The following is a 26357-nucleotide window of genomic DNA, read 5'->3' as shown; positions in this document are numbered from 1 at the left end:
TTGGCCCAATATTCATACAATTATTAGTATTGCTATTGGAATAACTTATTTTGGTTCTAGCTCAGACGTTATTTTTGAGTTTGCTGCATATTCTGTATATTCCTATTCTTTAAGTGCTAAAATATTCCAAGTGCCATTTAAGTACAACAGTGACTATCAATACCAAGTATTCATGTCATTTGAAATCCTTTATGTCGTCTTTGCAGTTCACTGTGGTTGGAAACATAACTCATTAAACGCTCCTATGTGACAGGGCAATGAAACGCAAGTCTGTTATCCAAATAAAATTCTGCTCAGTGAGGAAAGCAATTAACGATTACTTATGGTCTTCATATGCATCTGTTTAGTCCCATGGGGAGCACAAACAGCTGTGGTACACAATTACACTGTCATAATTTTCACTGTTCTCTTCAGTTTGTGACAAGTGCTTAGAGTAATCTGAAGCTATATACGTTATGACCTAAATATCATAAACCCAATACTTAAATGAGCATATTTTACTGAACTTACAAGCTATGATTTAGACACAGGAAAAAGCAAAACCAATCATACGGTAACGACTAGACAGCAAAATATAAAGGAAGATACTATACTGCTTCATATGCAGATATTTTAGACAGAAATTCTAGTACAGCAGTTTGTCATTTTTCATTCTTATAGACAGGAATTATTTAAAAGAGGGACTTTGAGGGAAGCCGTCAAGAATTAGCCATCTTAACTAGTAAACTTATGAGTTTCATCATCATTCTTGGTATTTGAAACAATTTCTGGATATTCACTTTCAACCTCCTTGTACTTTATTCCTTCCTCAGTCCTAAAGGAGAACCATGCTGTTCAATCTGTGCTAGCACAGCCAGGTCTGCAGAAGACTGCATTTTCTCACTACATCTACCTGTAAAACCTGAGGATAGTATTCATACAAAATATGAGTAACATGGCATGGCTGGTATTACCAGAAATTAATAACATTGCTTAACACTTCCCATCGCAATAAACTGTTTCTCTCTCTTCAGTTTACTGTCCAGCAACTATTTGAATCTAACTGATTGACCCTGAATTAGAAAAATACATAAATCATCTGGTTTTGATACAGAGGCTATCGAAAAGCGTATCTTTTGGCATGTGTTTAAAAAAACCTAGCAAAATTTTAAAAGTTCAAGTGCTCAGCAGGAACAGGGTTTTAACGTCTGATGCAGGCATTTAGCATTTGAGTTCTGTGTTTGTCTAAGATACTTGTTTTGGGAGGAAGGACTGCAAGAAGATCAAAGATCATCAAGGTGACTGAATGATTACGTGGGGAAACCAACTCCTATTTCTACCCATGTACCCCTTACAGAACTTCACACGGATTATCACTCGCTATGGTCTTCATTTTCTGTGTGCCTGTTTTGAGACCTCGGGGTCCAAACTGCAGCAGTACTTCAGATTTGCAGTTGTCATGCAAATTCACGTTTGATGTTCTCATTAAATGTTTATCAACATGAAGTACACTGAAAAGCAGACACTGAGTACTTCAGTTTGGATGCCATGAGATTTCAGTGCTGTGCGTATTCAGTGACCAAGAATTCCACCTCCTCACATGAAAGTGATGTTATGAAAATCAAATTACTGTGATGCAGTCAGATACGCTATGCCAGTGAATATCAGAGAATCGTCACAAAGAAATTACAAAATTTGTCCTCAAAGTATGATTTGAATACTGTAACGCAAATAGAGCGGAGGACTGTGGGTTAAGAAACGTGGGAGGAAGGGTTTTGCAGATAATTAAAACAACCCTATTCTGACTGAACCAGGCAGCAGAGGGCTGCACATGAAACTGCACCTATTGCTTACAACTACCAGCCATCATACATACAAAATAGTAAGCTGGCACTTTCCAGTTGCAATACCCAGCTTTGCAAAATTACTCTATGTCATTTCTGTGCTGTTTTTAAACAAAAACAAAAACAACAAAAAACATTGCTGAAAGCCCACAGGTGCAAACTGCAGGAAAGACAGTAGGATTAAGTAGGAACTGATTAAGTTATCAAGTTACATACACTCAATTACACCTGAAGGTGTACTTCAGTGAAGTCCACACTAAAGGGACACACTGATCTTTTCACTGGCAGTTCACTGGCAAAGTGAAGTTCATTTGAACTACAAAGCCTATTGCTCAGGATCAGAAATCTATTTAAAATAAGGAAAGAATAAAAGAAAAAAAAAAAAGGACATAAGATCTTGGCTTAAAAAAAACCCAAGAGAAACATCTGATTTGGAAAAAACCTGCTTGCAAATCAGGTGCAGAAGAAATTTACTTAAGTTCAGATGAACATAAACTTCAGGAGAAAGGGGAATATACTTGCAATTTATATGATAAAACTAGTTTGCAAATACCACAAATCTGCATTCTCTCTTCTTTCTACTGTCCAGTTTTTTTGGAAATAAATATCAACACAAACAAAAGAAATCACAAATAACTATTAGGAAACTAGAGTTGCCAAAGCTGAAAAATCACAGAAGTCAGGAAATACAAAAATCAAAGATCGAATATCAACATTGACTGAGCTGTGTCACATGTATGTTTTCTTTTACTGTCGTGTCAAGTTCACAACTTAATAAATTGCTATGAACATCATCACATTTATGCCACACAATACACAAGATGTGAACTGTGGTTTAGCTGACATGTTAAAAGCTTAGTATTTGCATTTTCTGATTTTGTGCTATTTTAACTGAGCAAATAAGAAACTGTACAATTCTTGAATGAATTAAGAAATACCAACATTACTTGAGACTGTTTACTAAAGTCTACATCATGATAGCAAGGGAAGTTAATGTTCAGGATAATTTAGTTGGATTCTTCAGCAAAACCATATTTTCAACACTGCATCAACTTGAAGAAAGATGCTGCTTCCAGAATCCTGTGTGATTTAGAATATTTCTTTGTTAGTTTTATTTCTCAATCTGGTTCATAAGACCAGGTCTATATACTGACCACAAAAGATGTTTTAACATTTTGACTACATAAGCATTTATGCATACAGTCTCACTGATCTCATATACAGAGTGTAATCTATAAAGCTTCAGATAATTATTTTTTTTTAATATAAGAATTCACAATCTTAATTTCATGTACTGCAGCCCTGTCCCTTCAATTTTTTTTTGCCTGTAACATGAGGATATTACTTCTAAGATACAGAAATACCTGAGTAGGAATCATAGGCAGAGTTTGAATGCATTGGCTCAGCACAATATGGCTCAGCTCAGTATGTTTTCTAGTAAGGCAATTAGGAAAAAACTGAGGTTTTTCTAATTTTTCACTTTTGAGATATATTTTGAAAATGTGGTTTCAGACAAGTTTTCACAATTCACATCCGCCTATCAGCCAATCATCACTCCAATGTCTTTAGTCTTCCTTACGATGATTCTCTTACTATGAAATTATTTCTCTTAGTATTACTATGAAATATGTACCCTTGGAGATGCTCAAAAGATACTGACTAGACAAGACCATGAGCAACATGCTGCAAGTTGGCCCTGTTTTGAACAGGGAGTTGGACTAGATCACCTCCAGACATCTCTTTCTACCTGTATCATTCTGTGATGTAAGTTTCCATTTCCTCCTTTCAACATTGTCTTTTTGTCTTATACAGAATCTGTATAGGCTACAGGCTATAGAAGGCTACAGAAAAAAATGCAAAATTTCTGCACAATCACAAAAGATTGGTGATATATTTCAATTTCCCGTAAAGTTATTTTAGGTATACATAGCTGGTAGATATGCAAGAGCTGAAATACAGTGACAAGGATATTAGCAAGGCATGGTACAATACCTTCCTCTTGCTGGCTGCAATGACAGCGGGAAGCCATCGACTCTCCCTAGTGTCCATTAGTAGGAAAACAACATCATGAGCATCAATAAGCTCTTCCAGTTTAGCCACATCCTTCCGAGCCTGTGCCATTGTTATTTCAGAAAAATTCACTGGGTGGCCTGGCATAGGGATGCTCATGTTGTAGCCTTCTGAACTCTAGATGGAGACAGACAGAAAGCAACATATTAAAAAGATAACCCTGTGACTAAATAGAATTATTATAAAGTTTAATAGAAAACTATAGAGTACAAATTCAATTACTGTTTGGCAGAATGGCAACTTTATTCTTCACATCTCTGTATATCAGCGCGGTTCACTAAGGCCCACTGCTAAAATTTCTGAGGGTCTCAGCTGCACTATTTACACAGAGCAGCTCAATGCAAAGGCACTGGTTTGGGTGATGAGAGCAGACCCACCATGTACAGGTGCTTTGGTGCCTGAACTAACAAGCCCAGTCTCTCAGATGGTCTTACTAGGTCTGGCAAATCACTAGAAGAAAGCTGACCTGCTCCTGATCCCAGCGGTAACAAACATCACTACAAAAGCAAGCAGACAGATCTTACATATGATTATGATCATGCTGTTAAACTTAGATAAAATCTTTGAGCTGGATTATCTTTCCAGCCACTTCACACGCAATGTTAACAGGATGTAGTTTATATTTCTGATATTGAATATTGACTCAATTACAGTAAGACAGATGTGAAGTATCACACACTCTTCTTTGTTTTGAATTCTTTACGAGAAGAACAATAGTGTCGAATGATTTTCATGTAATTTGACCAGCCATATGTGAAGTTGATATAGAAGAAAATCACTTCTGAGACTTGTTACTCCAGTGCTTGGATGTCTGGAGGCTTGCACTGTGCAGATGCTGAAAGAGCCTGTTCTTATTGCAGAAACATATGTCTCTTCCAACTCCATATTTGGGCAAGGCATATTGAGCAGAAAATGGCTAAAGAGCCAAATAAGTATATACAATGCATATACAATGCAAACAATTAACTCACTCATTTGGAAATACGTTAACACAATCTGCTAGCCATCTGCTACAAGAGAATAATGGATCCTTCATATACGTTACAGAAGCATAGGCCTTGCCAAAGCCTCCTTGCTTGTCACTGGGCTGTAAGAACTAACAATTTAAAAGCCAAAATTTAAAAGCTAGATGAACCAAAATAAAATTACATGGGAAGAGAGGAAAGGAACATTGGCGAAACGTGCTTTTCTATAGACCAATTACATGTACAACTCATAAATCCAGATGAGCCAAATAACCAGAAGGGTGAAGTATACATTCTAAACATCATAAATATCCCTGAAGATAAAAAAGAAATAGACACGCAGAGCAGCCCGGGTAAATGAATTTGGGTAATATCTACATTAATCATACCAAAGGATGTACCTTTTCTTTTCCTCCATCTTCCTCCCTGCCCACCCCCTCCACCTCCAAGGGGAAAAATGCAGAGTCCACAGTGATCTCGTATGCTGTTAACAGGGCAGCTCCACTGTGTCCCAGCGAGGACAGTCTGGGCTCTGCATCACCAGCACAGACATTGCGCACTTAGGGGAAGAGGTTTTATCTCCACTATCTCCTCCAAAAAGCTGTGGCAGGAACACAAAACTTAATCTATGCTGTATACGAGTAACGTACTTATGGATGACCCGTCAAGCCCCTGTACCGCATACAAGTGCTGATTTAATAGATAAGTATAACTGACACTGTTGCTGACTTAGGAGGTCCATTTTTGTTTCCAAAAAAAAAAAAAAAAAGTAAACAAGCTGAACACTAGCTGCATAGAAATATGTTAACAAGGTTTGTAAAATACTAAAATCTTACTAGAATTCAGAAAAAAAAAGCTCTATCCAGTGACTGTATCTGTAGGAATATATAAAAGCGTAGAAGCTTCAATAGCTTTAATTTTATTTGAATAACTGTCCCTTGAAAAGAAGACACCAGTCACTAGCAAAAGTGGCTGCAGTACACTTTTGCAGCCAAACACTGGCAAAGGGTACCTTATGATGGCACGTGCATATTATTTTAAGGAGTAGTAAACGTGCATATATCCCCAAAAATCGATCTCATCCATTCCACAGAATTCCAAAATCTCAGGGAGTCTCTATGTGACAAAAAGAATTTTGCTTGACTGCACGCAGAAAGGCTTAGATTCTCAGACCAGAACCTTCATTACTAACACATGATTTCAAATGCCTCCAAACTACGCAAAACAAAATAATATTTAGTTACCACCTTATAAAGTATTAGAATCACGAACTTATTAAAAAAAGGGACTCTATGTTGACACGTGCAAAATGATAAAAGATAATGGACTTTTCAACAGCTTCACTCACAGCTGACCAAACCTGTGCTTGAGGCTCCAGTGCTTTTGTTTTGGATTTTTTTAAAGCAAACAGACATCAAAATATTGCAATTAATGGTGCTACCATAACCTTCTCTTTCATTTTTATTCACATTTCTATTAACTTCCTGCATTTTTTGTTAAACCATGACTCAGATCACTTAGAAGATATCTGAGCTCAATATGTTAAACCTGAACAGAAGCGTGCCATGGGTAGGTACACAGAAAATCAAGAAATGTGATCATTAAGTTGTTCTATTGGAAATACCTACATAAAGTGGCAGCCCATGCAGTACAGTACAAAGGATGATTAAAATGCTGAATACACTGGAGTTCCATGCCAGAATACTTCAGGAAATGATTGTATAAGAGTGTCAATAAAGTTAAATTCCACAGCAGCTATATGAATGACTCTGTGCATTACCTACTTGTAATGAAAGGCTGTGAATCCGTAAATTCTGCTATTTCCGAGTCCTCCCTTCTTTTTTATTATAAAACTCTAAGCTACAGTTAATGATAATCTTAGAAGTGGAATGAAACAAATCAAACTCGTTGCCAAAGCATTCCTTCTTGATTCATTTGCAATGCTGAGGTGATTACTCTTCCAACTAGAAAGGATGTAAAGTTAAAAAAATAAAAAAGAATTCACATACAGCAGTCAAGCATTTCAAAGTCAATCAGGAGAAATTGCATTTTGTGTGCAAAATATTACTCACAATGAAATCAAAGAAAGTAAATTAGAATGCAAGTGAATTGCACAGAAATGTACCACCAAATTTTCAGAAATGCCTTCAGAACCAGCATTACTGCTTGGATTCCCAGCGGCTTGAAAGGACTCTTGTGGGTTTCCAAAACGCAAGAGACAGCTTTTGGTTGCTCCTTCAGTATGAGAGAAACGAGCAGGCTCAAAATCTTTTTATTCAAAGACATTTATACTGATAAATATGGGTGTTGGTAACAAGCAACAGTGCAGTCTGCAGTAACAGATGTAGCTCTATTTTGAGAAGTCTAGCAAAATCAGCTGGGTTATAAAAATCTCCAGCTACGGTAGCTTTACTGTCCAAACCATCCCAAAGCACCAAGACTTCACCCCGGCTAATTAAAGACTTATTGTTAGTCCATGTGCTTGGCCTGCTGCTTAAACCTCACCACTCTCACATGCTGTCAGCATGATATTAACTGTTTGAACCACGGTTCTTACTGTTAAGTCCTGTTAATTCTTGTTAATGACAGCGTGTTGTTATTTACTGATGGTCAAACACGATACGTCTTCTCCATGAATTCAAGTGCAGAAATGAGCTTGACAAAAAAATATATTAGAAACATTCTATCATAAGGGTACACAGGATCTGTGCAACTGTTTTCTCCTCATTTGTGCCACAAAGCTATGAAACTAGGTCTGAGTCCCACTGAAGGCTGATCAGACATCACCCATCCATGGCACAAGGAAACGATAGAGAATGCCAGATGCTGATGGGGATAATGTAAACAGTGATAAGAAAACAGTGGTAGATGCAGAACATTTGAGGCGCATGGTAGAAGAAAAATTCCCTACGTACAGTACATGTTGCACATTATATGTTATTACTAAACAGGAAAATTGTTTTTTTCCTATGTATACCACATGTCCTAACACTTATTGATACAGGCTCACTAAAACATTGTTATTGGTTCCCTCTTATTACTGGAAGTTCCTCTCCAGGTTATATATATTTTTTTTTTATTATTTTTTTTTTAAAGCTTCATCACAATCTCAAGATTCCCTAGCACAGCCTGGTCTTTGTTTCTAACAACAAATCTCCTCACACTAACTTTTGATCTTTATCTCTACATGCAAAACTGTACCATTCAGAATTCCACAAACAGCTTTTACTTCTTCTAATTAAACTACTCATTCTTTCTTAATATTCCTAATTTCATTTTCTCAAGTTTAAAAAACAAAAAATCATGCGACACTAATCCTAGTTGGCATAATGTTGGTACTCTATGTGACACCCCACAGATGCTTTCTTTTCTGTACTTGTTCTACTATTTAATATTTCTATAACTAAATGAATATCACCAAGTAACAAAAACACTATAGTGCAGCAAGGTTAAATAAAATTCTAGGAACCTTCAGGTAGTCTCTTCTGATTTACTTATCAAAAGTTCTGAAAGTGAAATGTTTAGCAATTTTTCACCCTGGGGATCATTGTTCAATATTCGAATACTCACTGAATTACCGCTTAGTCCCAATACTGATTTCAGAAATAACAACAATAATAGGATCAACACAGATAAAAACAAAACAAAATCACAGAGCAATCCTTGGGTCAAACTAAGTGAACCTAAAAACATTTGGAACCGATCTTCTGTAAAGCTTGTTCACAGCCCTGATCATCAGCAACACAATAGATACATATTCCACTGTTCATAACTCTCAATAATATTACGACTAGTAACATAGTCAGTAGCATTTCAAATACAGAATTGCATAATAAGTATACATCACTCATTCTTATTACAGTGGTTAAGATACTGTTTGCCAGCTGAGCTCTGGTAACTATAGCTACTAATTCTAAGACAGTCTCAATTCCAAAGCAAAAACTATAAACAGTTGAGTGACTTCTATCACATGCCAAATGAGTATAAGAAAGTTTTCTTTATGATAGAGCAAGCTGAGAGCATGTGTATTCTGAAATTATAGGGCATATCAATTATTCTCTCAAACGAAGGATGAAACTAAGAGAACTGCAAATATTTGTAAATTGTGCTTTTTTCAATCTACTTTTTTGTTTTTAGCATTGGAAAGTAGGTGTGTTTGAACATGTGCACTGAATAATGTTCATGTGATACACGTCCCTAGAGTCAACAAGGATAAAGGCTGCCATTGGTGGGCCTTTCATCATAAAGCTTCTCAAATAACATAAAAATTCATTCCTGTCTTTTGTTCCCTTTCAACTACTTCATTCTGACAGTAAGTTGTTATCATCAGGCTCCCCAAAAGAGGGGTACTTTGGTCAAAGGCCAACACTGGTATCTTCTCCGGGCTGCTACGAACTACTTCCCTTTTTTTGGATCTGATTCAGTTTGCTTAGTTCTTGAAGAAAACAAAAGCAGACAACAAATTTCTCTGACATCATCTTAGTACTGCATATTACACTTCTATGCAAAGCAAGTTTCTAATCAATACTTGCTGCTGCTAAGTTATTCTGGCCAAAACCAACAGAAAAAACAACTTTCAGTTTTAAAAGTAAAAGTTTTTCTTTTACTTGTTCCACACTACTGATCATTCGTAGAGTGAAATGTCCATCTCCAGCCATCTTGAGAACATTAGGTCATTTAACTCCAACAGCAGCATAACCAGTTAAAGATTAAGTATTTGCTTCTCACGTAGAAAATAAATTAGATTGCAAATTTTGGGTATAAAACATAGTAGGAAATCTCAACAATATATTTATTACTGCCTTCAAGACCCACTGCTCCCGTAATAGACAACTCCTGTGTCTAAACTCACATTTAAAAGCAGAGTGGGAAAACACAGTATTAAAAGCAGCCATTACTGAAAGTTCCTTAGGACATAGTAGACTGGAAAAAAATTTACTTCACCATCAATGAGCTACAAGATGATTCAGATGATCCTTAAGTATATTTCATTATTACAAATATTTATTGTCTCAATAAAGTTTAACAGCTATGGAGTACTTGGGGTAAAATGATTATAGATTTGTCAGTAACCAATGTAACACCTGGGTAGTATTTTTTCCACTCATAATAATGCTTAATTACTAGAACTTGGAATAGTTATTTAAAGTCATTCTCTTCCAAGGAACTCTCGTCCAAGAAACATATTAACACATTTTAAATACTGATCTTACCACTCCTGGGAAGATTTTCTGCAGCCTGTCTGCTGCTGCGAGTGCTTTAGGCTTCCCACCACTAAGACAGTCTTCGAACTCATAGAGTGGCTGTCGTACTGGGTTGGAGTAGGAGATCTTCGCATTGTCCACAAACGTAATCTTCCTGACTCCCCAACCCTAAATAACAAAGTAATTTAAATAATAAGTACAATGGGCTTAGCCCTATACTTTTGGGTAGTGCCAGAAACTCAAGAAGAGCTTTGTCCAATTTTTCTAGAAAGATCAAGCTACAAAAGCTTTTGAAGCTATTCACAGCAACAACCTTGCACTTGGACTGAATTAGGAGCACAGAAAGTTTGGTCTCTCCAAATATATCATTTAGCAGTAATCCCTCAAAATCCTACTGAATTCAGTGGGATATGGTAAACAGCCCTGAAAGTAAATATCAGCACAGTTCATTACTTCAAGTGCTTCACTGCAAATTTGATCATATTAGCTTGATAATTTGTTCCAGAATTTCTTGTTCAATCTTTTTTAATTCAAATTCAAAATAAATTACTATTCTGCTAAGGTTCTCTTACTACCTGCTGTTCTAGTATTAGCGGAATTTATATTATATAGCGTGTATATATAGATCTATATATAGTATTAGCAGAACAATAACTTCAAGTTATTTCCATTGGCTATAAATCTTACCTCTTCCCTGAAATTTATAACATCAACTAATATGTATTATTTGTACATGAATACAGAGGAATACAGCTCAAAAAAAAAAATCAATAGGATTTATCAGAAACAGCATGTTATTTTTAAGATTAACTCAGGACTTACCATCAAGGTCCTTGCAACACTACAACCCAGTGTACCAGCTCCCAGCAGCAGACACTTGGCAGACACAATTTTTTCCAGATCAAGAGTAGGCACCAGCCGCCAGCACATCAATTTCAAATTAAGATCCACTGATGATTCTGCTAACCTATACCATGAAATAGATAGCAACACATTTCTGAATGTTCTGGTATTTCTCCAACAAAGCAATTACTTTTATTTGAACTGAAGAAGTTCAATACTACTTTTTTTTTCTTATTTAAGGAGAGAGATAATTCAACAATTCAAGATACAGGTAATATGAAAAACAAAGATTCCCAAGCATACTTCCACCTAATAATACTTCCACCTTGTGCATAGCAAGAAGATTGGAAAAAACTGGTTTCCTGCATCCAGTTACATCTGTCGTCAATGTGAAATATTACACTTGCCTTCGAAGGCATGAAGTCAGTTCTTTGTGGAAGTTTTAGAAGGAAAACGAGGAAGGAAATCCATGCTCGACCTATTGTCAGATTTTTGTATTCATCAGAGCACAAGGTGGTAAAACTCTCATCAAGTCAGGTCATAACAAATAATCCACAGAATAATAATTGGCACAGTGCAATGTCAGAAGGAAAAAAAAAATCCATCCAGAGCATGACTATCTCATTCACTCTCCTGCTTCCTCTTTCCAAAGGAGTATATCACTTCACACAGAATGGTAATGCTTATCCTTCTACTCACTCTCATACATCTCCTTAGAATTCTTTTGCCTTTCTTGTCTTCAAATCAGATACGCATATAAGTTCTCAGATTCCTGACAGTTTCATTCCCTTATAATGCATAAACGTAATTTTTGCAGTATCCACTAAATTATTTGTTCAACAAGGATTTAAGACCACAATTGCCAAGGCTGGCATATTACCAACAGTCTCTGAGGGAATCAACAGAAGTTAGCGCACATACAAGTAAAGAAGGTCAAGTTACATTCACTTAAAGAATTAAGAGGCCTCAGATGACCCTTCTCTGAAGCCTGTGAACATACTCTCAATTACCAGAACTGCATGACAAAAAAGGCTTAGCTTGACACGTAAAATACGTTAACCTAAATCATAATTAGATCAACACACTCCTACAGTGTTGCAGAGTCAAGAACACACATGTAGTCAGTGAAAGCAGATGAGGCCATGTTAATTACACTGTTTTCAATCTATTGCCCATACATTATGTGCAGAACAATAAAAATTACTAAGCTCATGTTTCCTAAGCTCTTTCCTATTACACCCTAATAATTTCAAAAGGCTGAATTTTTCTCCATGCTTGCCTATTTTCATTATATTTAACAACTTGCACGTTATAGAATTGAATGAAAAACACAGGTCTGTAACACTATGGCCTACATTCCACTCAGTTTTAAATATAATTTGAAATTTTAAGATGGAGTCAAAAATTGCAGACACTTCTGCTGCACGCAGTGTCCTCTGCTCTATTAAAGATCCTTACCTCCAACAGGACTGTCCAAAGTATATACAGTGTATGTGTTACTGTATATTCTTACCTAACAGAGACAGATAGTCCTTGCATTTCACATTTCAACTCGTTATGGCTTTAGCCCAAGTAAAGAAAACTATAGAAATTTAAAAGATGATAAACAAACCTTTTTGGATCCATGCATTCACTGAGATTCACCATCCTTGGGCCCATGCCTCCCTTTTGGTTTTTCTCCCATCCAACAGCTTTTGGACAATCTGTTTACAAGATTGTCCAATTACAAGAAAGAAAAAAAAAAAAGGAAGAAGGAAAGAAAGAATGAAAGCCTTAACATCACAGAATAGAAAAAAGAAACGTTGCTGGATTTAACCTTGTTGGAAAAAAACAAATCCTAAACCCGTAAGTAAATAATCTGTATCTTAACAACCTAGTATACATTGGCTATACATATTTTGCTGGTTTACATCAACTGAAAGCACGGCTTCTTGGAGAAATGCTTTACTCTCAGGTGTCTGATGTTCAGCTTGCTTCAAACCTACGACAGAGAGAGCATTATTCCTCACCAAGCCTCCGGATCTTTAATGTCAAACAGACTGCTATGTTTAGAAATCAGTAAATTCATAATTCAGAACTCAGTAAATTTTCCCAAGTTCAATCATCTCCTCATGTTCCCTAGATCCCATCTGTAAATTCAGTAGAGAATTATATATCTGAATTATATAATAACTAAACAATTCACAACAATTATATGTAAAGCATTCAAGAACTTCTTGGATGAGGTAGAGAAATTTTGTGATACCGTTCTGTACGCAGAAATTAAGCCTCAGTTTATGTTCAAACATTACAAGTTTATTGCTTTAAAATACATCTGCCTACTTTGCTACAGGATTGAAGAAACAATTCCACTCCGTAGCAAGCTTCTACCATTTTAGAAATATACAGACAGTTTGCATCACATAAATTCACTATCATGCCTTTCTTATAGCTGAGGGACTGCGTAAAAATTTAACAGGAAAAAAAAAAGAGACTAATTGCTAATTGTCTGGGTTTTATGTTTCATGCAACACCAGGAGGATTATTTTTTTTTTTTAAATTGGAAACACAAGTGAAGGAGGCAAAAAAATAAAGAACACGCTCTCTTCTTTCTTTTTTGAAGAAGGAACCATTTCCTCGACAAACATTTAACAGAAATTTAAACAATTTAAAATTCATTTGAAATAACTTAGTGTAAGCAATGATTTAGCAGTATTAATTTATTTTTTCCACCTTCACAGTGATTGAGGAGGGAGGGGAAAAAAAAAAAAGGGAAGGAATTTTTTTTTAATGGATTACCTGGGCCAAGGGGTTTCTCTGGAAGTTTTATTTCAAAGATAATGCTGTGCGTTATGTCTCTCACCCCTTGCATGGTCCTATCTCTGAAGCAGAGCACTTCAACTGACTGGAGAATGCTGCCCCTGCCATTTCAAAAAAGATAAATAAATAGAGACATGCGACTTCTTTAATAGGAAGGAGACTTCTTTTAAACACTATTTCACACAGGTTTAGTCTCTTGCAGATTCTGAATAAGGCTTTTTCTGTTAGTACTGCAACATGGTTGTTCTTATCAGGCACAATGAAAAACAATTGCTTAGTATGTGAAAATGACTAGTTTGTTGTGAAACAGCTCTAAGAAATGACACTGTCAGCCCGTCCTCTGTCATTTATACAGTGCTGCAGGACAGAATGCGATTCAGATGAATAAAAAGCAGGGAAGCACTAGAGCACACATCAGGTGACATGATGTACTTGCCATGGCACAAGCAAGATCCTCCTAGTTCTCGATATAGCATCATTTTTCCTCCTTATGATTCAAAACCCCAAATCAAACAATTAGAACTTTAGTTCCTAAAAGCCTCTGAATCTCAGAATATGTAAAGCTCTCTGGGCACGTACACATCATTCTATGCTACAGCTCAGCTCACAGCCCAGAAAACACCATACCTAAATTAGCATTTCTTCTCCCTGCTGTGTGTTTTGTAATAAAATGTAAAAGTCAAAATTATGAAAATGCAACTTAATAACACTTTTCTTACACCAAAACAATTTTATGACACTTGAAATGATACTTTTTTTTCAAATAGAGTGAAAACTATGTTCTGTCTTCCCAACTTCTGCCCAACAAAAAATACTAGAAGGTACACAAGACAACCTACAAGTATCCAATTTTCAAAACTTAGGTTTACTATTACTTGGCTCTGGAGTGCTCAGAACAAGAAGGACATAGACCTATTGGAACAGGTCCAGCGGAGGCCCATGAAGATGATCAGAGGGCTGGAGCACCTCTGCTATGAGGACAGACTGAGGGAGTTGGGGCTGTTCAGCCTGGAGAAGTCTCTGGGGAGACCTTATGGCAGCCTTCCAGTACCTAAAGGGGGCCTACAGGAAGGATGAAAGGGACTCTTGATCAGGGAGTGAAATGACAGGACGAGGGGTAACCGTTTCAAACTGAAAGAGAGGAGATTTAGACAGGATATTAGCAAGAAATTCTTTCTTGTGAAGGTGGTGAGGCGGTGGAACAGGTTGCCCAGGGATGTGGCATGCTCCAGGTTGTGGATGCTCCATCCCTGGAAGTGTTCAAGACCAGGCTGGGTGAGGCTTTGAGCAGCCTGGTCTGGTGGGAGGTGTCCCTACCCAGGGCAGGGGGCTTAGAACTAGATGATCTTTAAGGTCCCTTCCAACCCAAAGCATTCTACGATTCTATATAAAAATCACAGAATAGTTTAAACAAGATTTGAAACAGCTGGAGGGTATTTGGCAGGGTCTGAAGCGTGTTTTTCCAGGTACATGCATGCATGTGAGGATTGGGAATAACAGGAACTTGTGACTGACACAAGTAAAAAAACAGAATAACATGCAAAATCAGAATCATTGAAGTTGAGTCATATCAAGGTTAAATCTCAGGTGGGTGATATGAGTCAAGTGCCATGGGAGGGAAAATGCCTCATTTGATAAGAGCCAATAAGTAATCTTTGTGGGAAAGAATAAAATATATACCATTTGTGGGCTGCCAGGATCAGGAAATTTCTCAGTGGCCATCCTGGATAGTGGGATAAGTTACATGGATCATAAACTCCAAATGTCACCTGCAAAAAAAAATTGCTCTAATGAGAAAATGAGAAGTCATCTATCCATACAGATATTCATTTTACAGTAAAAGTTACCTGGCATTTTTAATTTAAAACTGCTGAACAGAGAAGGCCTACACACATATTTTATAGATTTACAAATGTTTAATACATTGTTGCACTAGATTTCAGTCAAGCGTTTGCCACAGCTTTGAGATTTGTTCAGTTTAGCTGCTTTATGGACATTCACTTTTCACTACAGTATGTGCACCTTCCTTAAACACAGCATTATGGGAGAAGCCCAACAACTGACGCCTTGCTCTCAAAATTCTGTATTGATTTTGGGATGATCAAAAACTGAAAAGGGACTGGCCAGCAAGATGTCAAGTCAAAAGAAAAAAGGCATAAAAATCACCCGTAAAACCAACCTTCAAGATGGGATCTAAATAAAGGAACTGAACATTCTGTCTCATGTTCAAGCAATGTAATACCGTGCTTGTAATCGATGCATCTAAAGTAGGAACTTAGTTCACAGTCAATGCAGAACCAAAACACATCCAGAGATTAGAAAGATGCCACTGCCTACCTTTAGATATGCTGAAAATCTGAACTCGGCCATCACTAGTGACACCTGTGCCTGCCACATCTACGTAGCTCTTCCCTCCTGCTTGTTTGCCTATAGATGGCCCTAGAGTGACTGGTCTTGACTCCACTGCATCAGTGAGGTGTCCCTAGAGCAGGGGCCCACTCCCCATCCCTCCTCCCAACCATACTCTGCTGCTGCTTTGCAGCTGCTGATGCAGCAGGTATAAGACCCCTTAGTAAGCTGATTCACTTTCATAAACTAGCTTTTATAAGGTGTGACAAGACCTGCTTAAGAAGAAATGCCTTTTTTGCACTTACTAGCTCTTCACCATAACTCATCGAGTTTTGTTTCCTAACACTTCAGTGACATGCAAGATAAAAAAATGTTTGAAGTTCACCAAAAATAAAGACAGCAAAGCATTCAGAAAGGCCTAGAAAAGTTCAGCAGCTGAGCAACATGATCCAAAATGGAATTCAATGTAAAGACAAGCCAACCAAGCCAGTCAACTCTTGCCGTGATGACATCTGCTTCATGTATCATTATAATTCTTCCCTGACTGAAAGCAATGCACAGTACTCATTTCACAATCAAAGGACGTGCACCATCCCTGCGTTTATCAAGAAGAAATATCCCAGCCTCTTCTGGTGCAAAACCCATCTATCTTCCAAAATTGCACAGCATTTACCTTGAATATTCTTTGTATAGATTCCCCGCAATTTTAATCCAAAACTCTCATGTTATAACATGTACACGTGGCAATACACAAGCTGAAAGTTGAAAACTCCCATATAGTATTCCCTGATTACTGTTACCACAACAAATACATAAAATAGATTAGTACCAATTTTTAGTACACAAACAATAAAAGAGATGCTTTGCCTTATTATAGCGTTGTAGGTAAAGTGTCTGGAAAACTTAAATTGTTGTGCTAACTCTTTCATAAACTGACTCTGTTTCTGTTTTGATAATGAGGGAGACCGAGCACAAAGAGCTTTGTTAATCTGATGTAACTGGGTTTTTTGCATATGAACTAGAGACACTTACCACAAAAAAAATCAATCCAAGCTGCTGTTTTTTAGCTATTTATCCAGTCTATTCATTGGCGAACATTGTGCCCAGCTCAATATTATAGACACTTTTCAAACCATTTGTAAATTAAACATTTGTGGGTTATAAAAAGACATAAAATTCTCATTACCTTTCCCCCTTGGTCTCGGAAGAAGTCATCCCATTTTTTCAGTAGAGATATCACAACAGAATTGTCATGATACTTGATTAAAAAATAAGGCAATGCTGTAACTCCCTCTTTCTGGCAAAGTTCATCATATGCTTTCTGAAGTGCTTGAATCTAAAAGCAAAAACACAACTGTAAGCAACAGTTTTAACAATCTTATACAGAATCACAGAAAGTGTTTGAGCATCTGGAAAGGTTAGCTCACTCAAACGATCTTAGAATATAGCATATTCTGAAGTTTTAAAGCCCATCATGACCACAACTGAGATCAAAAATTCAGTTGTTAAAAAAGCATTTGTCGATGCAAATTTTAATTTGGATCATGACAGGTATTTTTACACTATTTATTACTACAGAACTAACGAGGGTCTTCTGAGAAGAAGGAAACTAAGCATTTTTCACTGAAAAAAAACCAAAATCTTTCTCATGCTATTAAAAAGCCATTCAAGGTTTTGCATTAACTTCTGTCAAAGCAAAAAGGCACATGTGGGCAAATTGATTTTTTTCATCCTTTTGCATTGTTATATGAAAGAAAATACAAAAAATTGTTAATTCTTCTCCTAAAAAAATCTTCCCTATCTAGTTCTTTTTCTGGCCCAATCATACATTTTATTAACAATTTTGTAATTTATAATGACTTAGCTCTCCCAGGATTCTTAAAAATATAGTGAGTTTCAAAAACATAACTATATATTCAACAAGCTGTATCTAAAAATTAACATGAACATAACTGCCTCGTCAAGAATTGTCGGCCACATCCACATCTAAATGAAAAAAGCTGAAGTGATGTTAAGGTGAGAAATTTTATACAATAACAAGAAAGAAGTAAACAAAAAACCCACATGGATATACGAAAAGTGAAGATTTTAAAAGAAATTAAGAGTCTGAAATTAATTCAGTATGTGCTAACAAAAATATTACGTTTTATAGCCCACAGAACTGCTTAGTGCTACAGACTTCATAACATTTAATATTTTGAATACCTGATTTAATGGGAATCTGTCACCAAGACACACTGGTTTCTGAATTATATGTATTCCATCAGGGAAGCAGAGAGCTGGGTAGCAAAACCAGTAATAGAAATGGTACTTTTTTAAATCCTAGGAAAAAAATAAATTGTGAAATTAGCTAATAAATAATAAATAGAAATAAAATATAAATAAAATAGATAAATAAAAGTAAATTGCTGTTTGGAATACTAATCATACTTGATTGTTGATGATACTAAACTTAGTTCTCTACTTCACAAAGCACTGTGTCATAATTTTAGAAAATGATCAAAAAATACTAGAAGTCTCCCCCTTCTCTGTGTTTTTATTTAAGATTTAAACAGACAATGTGTGTACAATACTTCAGTTTTTGTTAGCTGGAGCATTATTTATTAAAACATTCGATTTGTTAAACATGAAACAGTTGCTTTACTGTTACCGATATCTATAAGGCCATTTGTAAAAAAGAATATGAGATGGCACCAGCATTTTTTAAAGAATACATCCTAAAATATTTTGTATCTGTACATGAGAATGGCTTATTTTTTTAAAATGTTTTCAGACATTTTAAGATGTCCGAGAATGATCCTGATCACATTAATATTCTAATAAAGTATTCCTCCTAAAAAGGAACTACTACATCATTTCCACTACAATGCTCTAAGTATGAGACACATTATCGTTACTCACTGCGAATGTCAGCAACAGGAACCTGTTCAAGAGCATAGGGTTTTCAAGAGCAGCTCCAGATTTTATTGCTTCCCATATCTGTCATTGATTGTGAGGACAAGAAGAAAGAGAAAGGGCAGAGAAACAAAATACCAAGGTAGTATAAGAACAGTTGCAGAAATCTTTAATTCTCCCAGCTACCTTAGAAGTACTGAAATTCACATTCCCAGTAATCCACTGTGATCTTTTCCTAACTGATCTCATCCATGCTATGATCTATGCTTAAAGGATTCTAAAGGTAAGACACGCACTAACACAAAAAATAATGGAAGCTGGGGAACAAGAGGAGCATTAGCTCACAGATCAGGCTCACAGATCAGGGTACGTCCCTCCTAACTGAAATATTCTATTCCATTCCCTCCAGATTAAGTTAAATCCTGAGGCTACTATATGGGTGAGTATGGACAGTATCTCCAATATTTGGGGCAGAGACTATAAAGCACTTCACTGGCTATTTTGAAACACTTTCTCTCTACCAGCTGATTTGATTTTTAATCTTACCTCATTTGCTTCTTTTTCCAGAAGTGATTTCTTATCACAGGACTTGAAAGTCTCAAAAGTGTTGGTATTATACAATGTTCCGAAAGCAGGACAGCAACGTGCTGGTATTGAAGCATTCCTGAATAAAAGAAAGAAACCTCTGGGAACTGGATACTAACATCTTTAACATGATTAGCAGTAGTAGCAGTAACTATCCTATGGTGTAAGGTTGCTCTGAAATTGTCAAATGATGAGGCACAGTAATAAAAGTTAATGACAGTTCTAACTAAAATGTTTTTATGATCATAACGCTTTATTGGACATGGATTGATATAAGAACCTGTGCTAATACACATCTATATTATGACTTCAAAAATACATCAGGCATCTCTCTTATATCTAGCAAGGTGGCATTACATCATAGATTGAAGATTTTAAAATTCTGTTCAATTATAAACTATGCATGACAAATGTGATTTTCACTAAGAAAAAATTACGACTTAACTTTAGATATCAATATTTCATTCACATAAAGAGTTATTCAGTCAAATTTTTACGTTTAAAAGAAATCCAAACAGAAGCCTAAACCAGACAAAACACTAAGTAGCTTTTATAGTTTCTAACATCATCATCTGAAGAAGCTGCTCTTTGTAAGCAACAGTATGTATTTTTCCCCCTTTATGAACGTAAACTAGGTAAAAAACTACACTATTTCCCTAATTTATAGATCTGATCGATTTCCTTGACTCCTTTAACATTCTTCTCTCAAATTGATACATTTCTGGCCACTGCTAGAACTCAAAATACAGCAAATGTTTAAGTTACATAATAAATACACATGATGTAGTTCCAAAAATTTTTAATGCTAAAAGGGAACTCTTCATGATCATCTAAACTGTCTACCTAAAGCACAGAAAATTACTACAGTAGAAGGAATAATTAAACACTGCATAAATGGATCTTTCGTAATTTTATTTTTGTCATAACACTTGAGAAATCAAATAACATGGTACCATCTATTTTTTCCTAAGCTGAAATTCCTGTCCCCAATATCATAGCTTTCTTCCAATTGCATTTTGTTGCATATGCTTTCAGTATCGTACCTAAAAGTTCCTACATAAGAATTAATGGAACAATATGTGCTAAGAAATTATCTCAAAACGCACAAAGCTGCACTAGGATCCTAAGATCCTGACCAAGCAAGGTAGAGAAAGTCACTTCTGTGATTTACAACTTTATAATCCACCAATTTAAAACAAACAAGACAATGACTATGAAGACATCTGTTCCTATGTTAGTTATACTAACTTAGGCATTTGCTGGAAATGAAAACCACGTGGAAAACTTATTTCCCCTCTCATCTCATTTTTGCTGTGTACACTGAGCAGCTTTGGTTTACTGTTCACTTTGTGGGTAGAAGCAAAAGTACAAAATTCTCATCATAAGGGTTAAATACTTTGGAAGATACTACAATGTAACAACTAGAGATTGTAAAAGCTATTTTGAGATCCTAATTCTAAAGATGAATCCTCAGTAAATAAAGATATAAGGAAAAATTTGAAAAGAAGTCAGATGACTTAAATATCCTCCTTTATGCAGAAGAGCTGAAGAAATAAGGAAAACCCCCCGGTATTCTATAAATAAACATATATACAAACAGTGAGTGAATTTGAGACTTACCAGCATTATTTTAAACTTGGCACTTCAAATAAATATACTACTTCAGACACAGGGAGTTAATGTTTGTGCCTCAAAGCAGTCTCTCTACTGTTATAAAGTTTATGAAAACGTCTATTTATTTTCATGTGGAATTTGTCCAAGGAATATTATATATCAAAGCATTACTATTATGCAACGAAAGTGTCTTCACATATGAATTAAGGTAAACCACAGTACGTACTTACATATCAAAGGCACTAAACTCCAGTGTCAGTCGAGCTGGCAAACCCAAAGGATCACCTGGACAAAAAGCAGCAACATGCTTCTTTTAAACTGAAATACATAAACTAATTTCCCTCTTTTTGTTAATGCAAGTTATAAATTACCCACAGACACACCAGAATTCACAGCTCACCCAAACACATTTTCTAACGTTTCAGCAAAAACCTAACCTTACACAAGTAATTAAGAGGAATGACAGAAGAAACCCAAACTACTATGCAAGATGTTCGGTTTCTACCTACCATTGTAGTAGTATCCTTTGATAACTTTTGGGGTCTCATCCAATCGGTACTCATTGAGTTTCTTCTGAGTTAGTTCGTGCCAGAATCCTGCATCCAAGGCACTACTGAAGGGAGCAAACTGCAGCTTTGAGATTCCAGGATCTACAGGATGGTGCACCTCAGTACTGGCAGTTGCCATGATTTTAGTTAATGATGGCTGTCAAACAGAATTCTGTAAAAGCAGATATGCCAGATAAGTATATGCTCAGCTCACCATATTACTCATGACTACTAAAAGCTTCTTTTTAACACGTTTTATTGGGTTAAAGAGTAGAAAGCCTTACTCCTCTGAATGCCTAACTCACTCCAACTTTTAAAATCCTTGATCAGAGGTCCTTTCAGTCCAAGCAAAGTCCTTCCAATGCCTTGTATGTAAAATTATGGAAGGCAAGTATACGTTCTGTTTGGACAAGCTACCTAGAAGGATCTGATTTCCTGACAGACATTCCATAATTTGTGCAGTTTCTTAGGATACAACATCTGAACTTCTGAGTTGTATCTTGTATTGTGCTGCCACAGATAAAAATAACAAAATGCTAAACCCTGTATCTGCATTCCTTCTGTTATCTAGATATCTGTCTAAAAGCCTACTAGTACTATTTAAGTTCTGAAGGCATTTAAAATTCAAACTAACATTTTATTTAGCTAGGTCCTTACCCTCAGCCTGTGGTGAGAGTTGAACGCTCATAAAGCATTTACAAACTAACAAGTAAAGCTAGGAAAGGGAAACTAAAACCAAGAAAAGTCTTGTAGCCAGTGAAGGGAAAAGCTGGAAATAGAACTTCCTTAATAGTTGCACTAGCCATTAAAAGTCAATGTGATGTATAAGTCTAGATTATTTTCTTACAGCTCTTCTCTTCTAAAGGTCTTTCGGTATGGAAAGAACTTTTTTTTTTTTTTAATATCCCAAGAGTCATTGCTCCATATTGGCTGAACGGTATTCCTGTAAACACACAATCTTCAATTCACAACACTTTCAAATTTCAGAATATTAGACTCTACCCCAGAATGAGGAGTAAAACATCTAAACTGGGCTATCATAAGCCTCTACTTCAACTAGGTATAACAGTCCCCTTGCTCATGTTAGCAGCAGCATTCACTTCACTGTGAGGTGATTCAGCTCCAACTGCTTATTTTCTTGAAAATTCATCAAATAAAGATGTTGCCCTCAAGAATCTTGTTGACTGTTAGTATTCCTCTTCATGTCCATACCTACACATATTAAGATGCAAGTTTCAGAGACACAGTCCGTGACACAGAGTATTCCAATATACACCTGAGGGAGGGAAGGTCCTCTCCTGTTAGGCATTCCATTCTGTCTTTGACTATCTAGCTAACATAAGCATACATGTTGCAAAACAAGGATTTGTGACGTATTAAAAATAAGATTTTAAAATGTTAGTTTTAAAACTCCTCACAAAGATACGAACATATGCTCACATCTATTTATCACAACACATCTATCTACCAAGCTAGTAAGTACTATTTTTTAAGTCCAGATCAACAGCCACCAATTTAGATTTTGTTCACAATGCTTATCAAACCAACCATTTGAACTCAAACGATCTTGAAATGATTCCTTCAATTAACTAATTTTTAAAGACTTTTTTAGTTTGAACAACATAATCCCATGTGATAGCCCTCTGTTACTGATCCTTCACAATACCCCTGTTACCTTTACACATGGATCAATGGTAGAATTTTACATACAGAAAAGTCAAAATAAGGCTCCCAGCATAGCTGTATTTTCTGATACCAATATAAATAGATGCACTACATTTTCGTTGCACTGTACCTTGGCTTGAATTGAACAGTTTATTTCGCTGTGAAGTCATTTATGCTTATTACACAATTTTTCATTATTACTGTACCTAGAGTTATTGTAAAACTGAAGGAATAAAAATAGGTGGCCTCACTATGCTATGCACATGCAAATAGAGAAGCATATACAATCACATCTGATGTATTGACACTTTTGAAAATATTCTTTAATGTACTTCGATGTAAATATTTACTTACTTGCCTTCTTAATGCAAGATCACTAAGCCAACGTGAATTTGTGCAGCAAATTTTAGAATACTGAAGTAAAAGATGAAATGTGTACATTTTGTACAACTTGCACACAGAAATGCACGTACAGCCTCTAATAGTAATAATTGTCACTAGAAGAATATAATAAAATGGGGCGGGGGGGGGAACATCCAAAACTTTAAATGTAGAACAAACCCTGAGTTTCGAAAGGGCTCAGTTGAAAAATGTGCTTGAACTGAAATCATTTACCAATGTGCTTTAGACACTCCTAAATTCTGTGACCGGTAGGAAATTTAACAAGTATAATCAGCAAAGATAACCCCAAAGCACAGATGCACTGTCACTAGTCTAAGTTACAGCCATTGTTCTTAAATATGTATGCAGACATTTAAAACTGATCTAATGGAGGAATATATTAAGGGGAAAAACACACTGGGACATTTAATAATATTTGTCATCCCCTTCACAGACATAATTAATCTGTTGTGAAAGTATTATTAGCAGTTTAACACCACATAAAACTACGAAGAAGTTACAGGTTTTAAACCAAATTCACTTCACATAAACCCTAAAATCTACAGCTTTTTTACAAAGCTTTTTATTCTGTGGTCTGGAGTTGAGTATTTTGAAGGCCTCCTCTTTATCTAGATGACAAATGAAATTATTATTTCCTGCCACTACATAAGGGGCACTTTCAGAAAAGCTGGCTCTTGCCTGAAGGACGTTATGCTCATCTGATGTCCGTTATCAAGCCCATTTTCTTCCCACATCTTCCCTATTTCCAATATCATTAGTGACACAAAATGGCAGCCTTTGGCACCTGGGGCCAACCTGCCCTCAGCACACAGTCCCACTGCAGGGCCCGCCGCCGCCTCTCACTCCTCACGCTGGCTCTGGACCAGCCGCACCACACCTAGCGTCATGGAATAATTTTGGCTGGAAGAGACCTTCAAGATCATTAAGACCGACCATTAACACTGACAAAACCACCACTAAACCATGGCCCTCAGCACCACGTCTACATGTCTTTTAAATACCTCCAGGGATGGCAATCCCACCACTTCGCTGAGCAGACCGTTCCAATGTTTGACATCCCTTTCTGTGAACAAGTTTTTCCTAATACCCACCCTAAACCTTCCCCAGTGCAACTTGAGGCCGTTTCCTCTTGTCCTATCGCCTGTTCCTTGGGAGAAGAGACCGGCCCCCCCTGGCTACCCCCTCCTTTCAGGGGGTTGTAGAGAGCAAGAAGGTCTCCCCTCGGCCTCCTTTTCTCCAGGCTGAACACCCCCAGCTCTCTCAGATGCTCCTCACAAGACTTGTGCTCCAGACCCCTCACCAGCTCCGTTGCCCTTCTCTGGACACGCTCCAGCACCTCAACGTCTGCCTCAACGTCTGTCTTGTGGCGAGGGGCCCAAAAGTGGACACAGCACTCGAGGTGGGGCCTCACCAGTGCCCAGTACAGGGGGACAGTCACTGCCCCAGCCCTGCTGGCCACAACCGGCACTTGGCCTTGTTGAGCCTCACACCATTGGCCTGGGCCCACGGACAGACCCCCCTGCAGAGCCCTCAGGCACTGACCGGAGCTCCCGCGCGCGCCCTAAGGCTCTCCCGCCCGGGAGTGCGCGAGGAGCCGCGGCCCCGGGACGCACCGACATCGAGGGGTGCGGGGCGAAAAGGGGACCCAGGGGGCGGGCCGCCCTCAGCGCGACCGGCACGCGCACCGACCGCTCACCGGCTGCGACGCTCTCTACTTCCGGCATTGCCCGCTTGGCACGGCGGAGTGACGTCATCCTGGCGGCGGCGGCCGTAACGCACGCGCGGCGGGCGGGTTGGCTCGGCCTGAGGCGGGGCCGGCCCGGCCCGGCCCATGAGGGCTGTTGGGCGGCCGGGCGGTGAGTCTGCTCGTCCGTCCGTCCGTCCGTCCGTTCGTTCACAGTCCGTCAGTCAGTCCATCCATCCGTCCGTCCGTCCAGTCAGTCAGCCACAGTCAGTCAGCCAGTGAGGCGAGTCCTCCCCCGTCGGACCACTGTGGCAGAGGGGTCCGTTCCCCTCAGCGCCCCGCCAGCCCCTGCTGCACTGCCCCTGCGTCACAAGTGTGCGAGCGGGCTGGCAAGTGCGAGGTAGGGTTATTGCGCCGCTCGTGGCACCCGTGAAAAATGAAGCAGTCGGCTACATTTAATGGAAGGATTTAGTGGAAGTCTCATGTAACCTAAAGTGGAGAAGATGGAGGCAAATTTTTCTCAGGCACAGCGAAGAGTGTGAAGGAAAAGGGCACGTGTCAAAACAAGGAAAATTCCAAATGAATATATTATAGGGAAAAAGTTGCCTAATACGGCTGGTGAAGCACTGGAATAGGTTTCCAAAGAGACTTTGTAATCTCCGTTCTTGGGGACTTGACTGCACAAGCACCTGAGGAACCTGATCTAACTTTGATGTTAGCTCTGCTTTGAGCTGGAGGTTGGACGAGATGGCATCCAGAAGCCCCTTCCAACCTGAATTTTTTTTAATGAGTCTATATTGGTTTTTGCAGATCTAGAATACAAAACAAAGTTATGTTTTCTACAAAACAAGCATTACTTCTTTAGATAGTTTATGTCATTTACCTATCAGGGAAAACAAATTTGCCAGAGC

At 37.6% G+C, this 26357-nt stretch overlaps 1 protein-coding gene across 4 annotated transcripts in view; it reads right to left on the bottom strand.

Moving 5' to 3' along the window:
• ATG7 (autophagy related 7) overlaps nt 1-25827 on the bottom strand; it is a 108423-nt gene extending 82596 nt beyond the window's left edge. The window contains exons 1-13 of one of the 4 annotated variants that reach the window (XM_074602534.1): nt 25459-25827; nt 21657-21867; nt 21378-21432; nt 19495-19612; nt 18955-19032; nt 18259-18375; nt 17240-17389; nt 15385-15473; nt 13684-13805; nt 12518-12608; nt 10885-11029; nt 10072-10230; nt 3816-4010 (exon numbers count right to left, since the gene is read on the bottom strand). In XM_074602534.1, the coding sequence (XP_074458635.1) occupies nt 3816-4010; nt 10072-10230; nt 10885-11029; nt 12518-12608; nt 13684-13805; nt 15385-15473; nt 17240-17389; nt 18259-18375; nt 18955-19032; nt 19495-19612; nt 21378-21432; nt 21657-21834 (1497 nt within the window). In that variant the 5' untranslated portion in view covers nt 21835-21867; nt 25459-25827. Of the gene's footprint in view, nt 1-3815; nt 4011-10071; nt 10231-10884; nt 11030-12517; nt 12609-13683; nt 13806-15384; nt 15474-17239; nt 17390-18258; nt 18376-18954; nt 19033-19494; nt 19613-21377; nt 21433-21656; nt 21868-23714; nt 23844-25062 lie in introns of those variants that run through there. The other 3 variants (XM_074602536.1, XM_074602535.1, XM_074602537.1) reach the window with 3 other exon arrangements.
• Between the last annotated feature and the right edge of the window lie 530 nt (nt 25828-26357).

The sequence above is a fragment of the Larus michahellis genome, chromosome 10 (assembly GCF_964199755.1).
Source record: "Larus michahellis chromosome 10, bLarMic1.1, whole genome shotgun sequence".
Classification (NCBI taxonomy): Eukaryota; Metazoa; Chordata; class Aves; order Charadriiformes; family Laridae; genus Larus; species Larus michahellis.
This window is presented reverse-complemented; position numbering and strand designations above follow the sequence as displayed.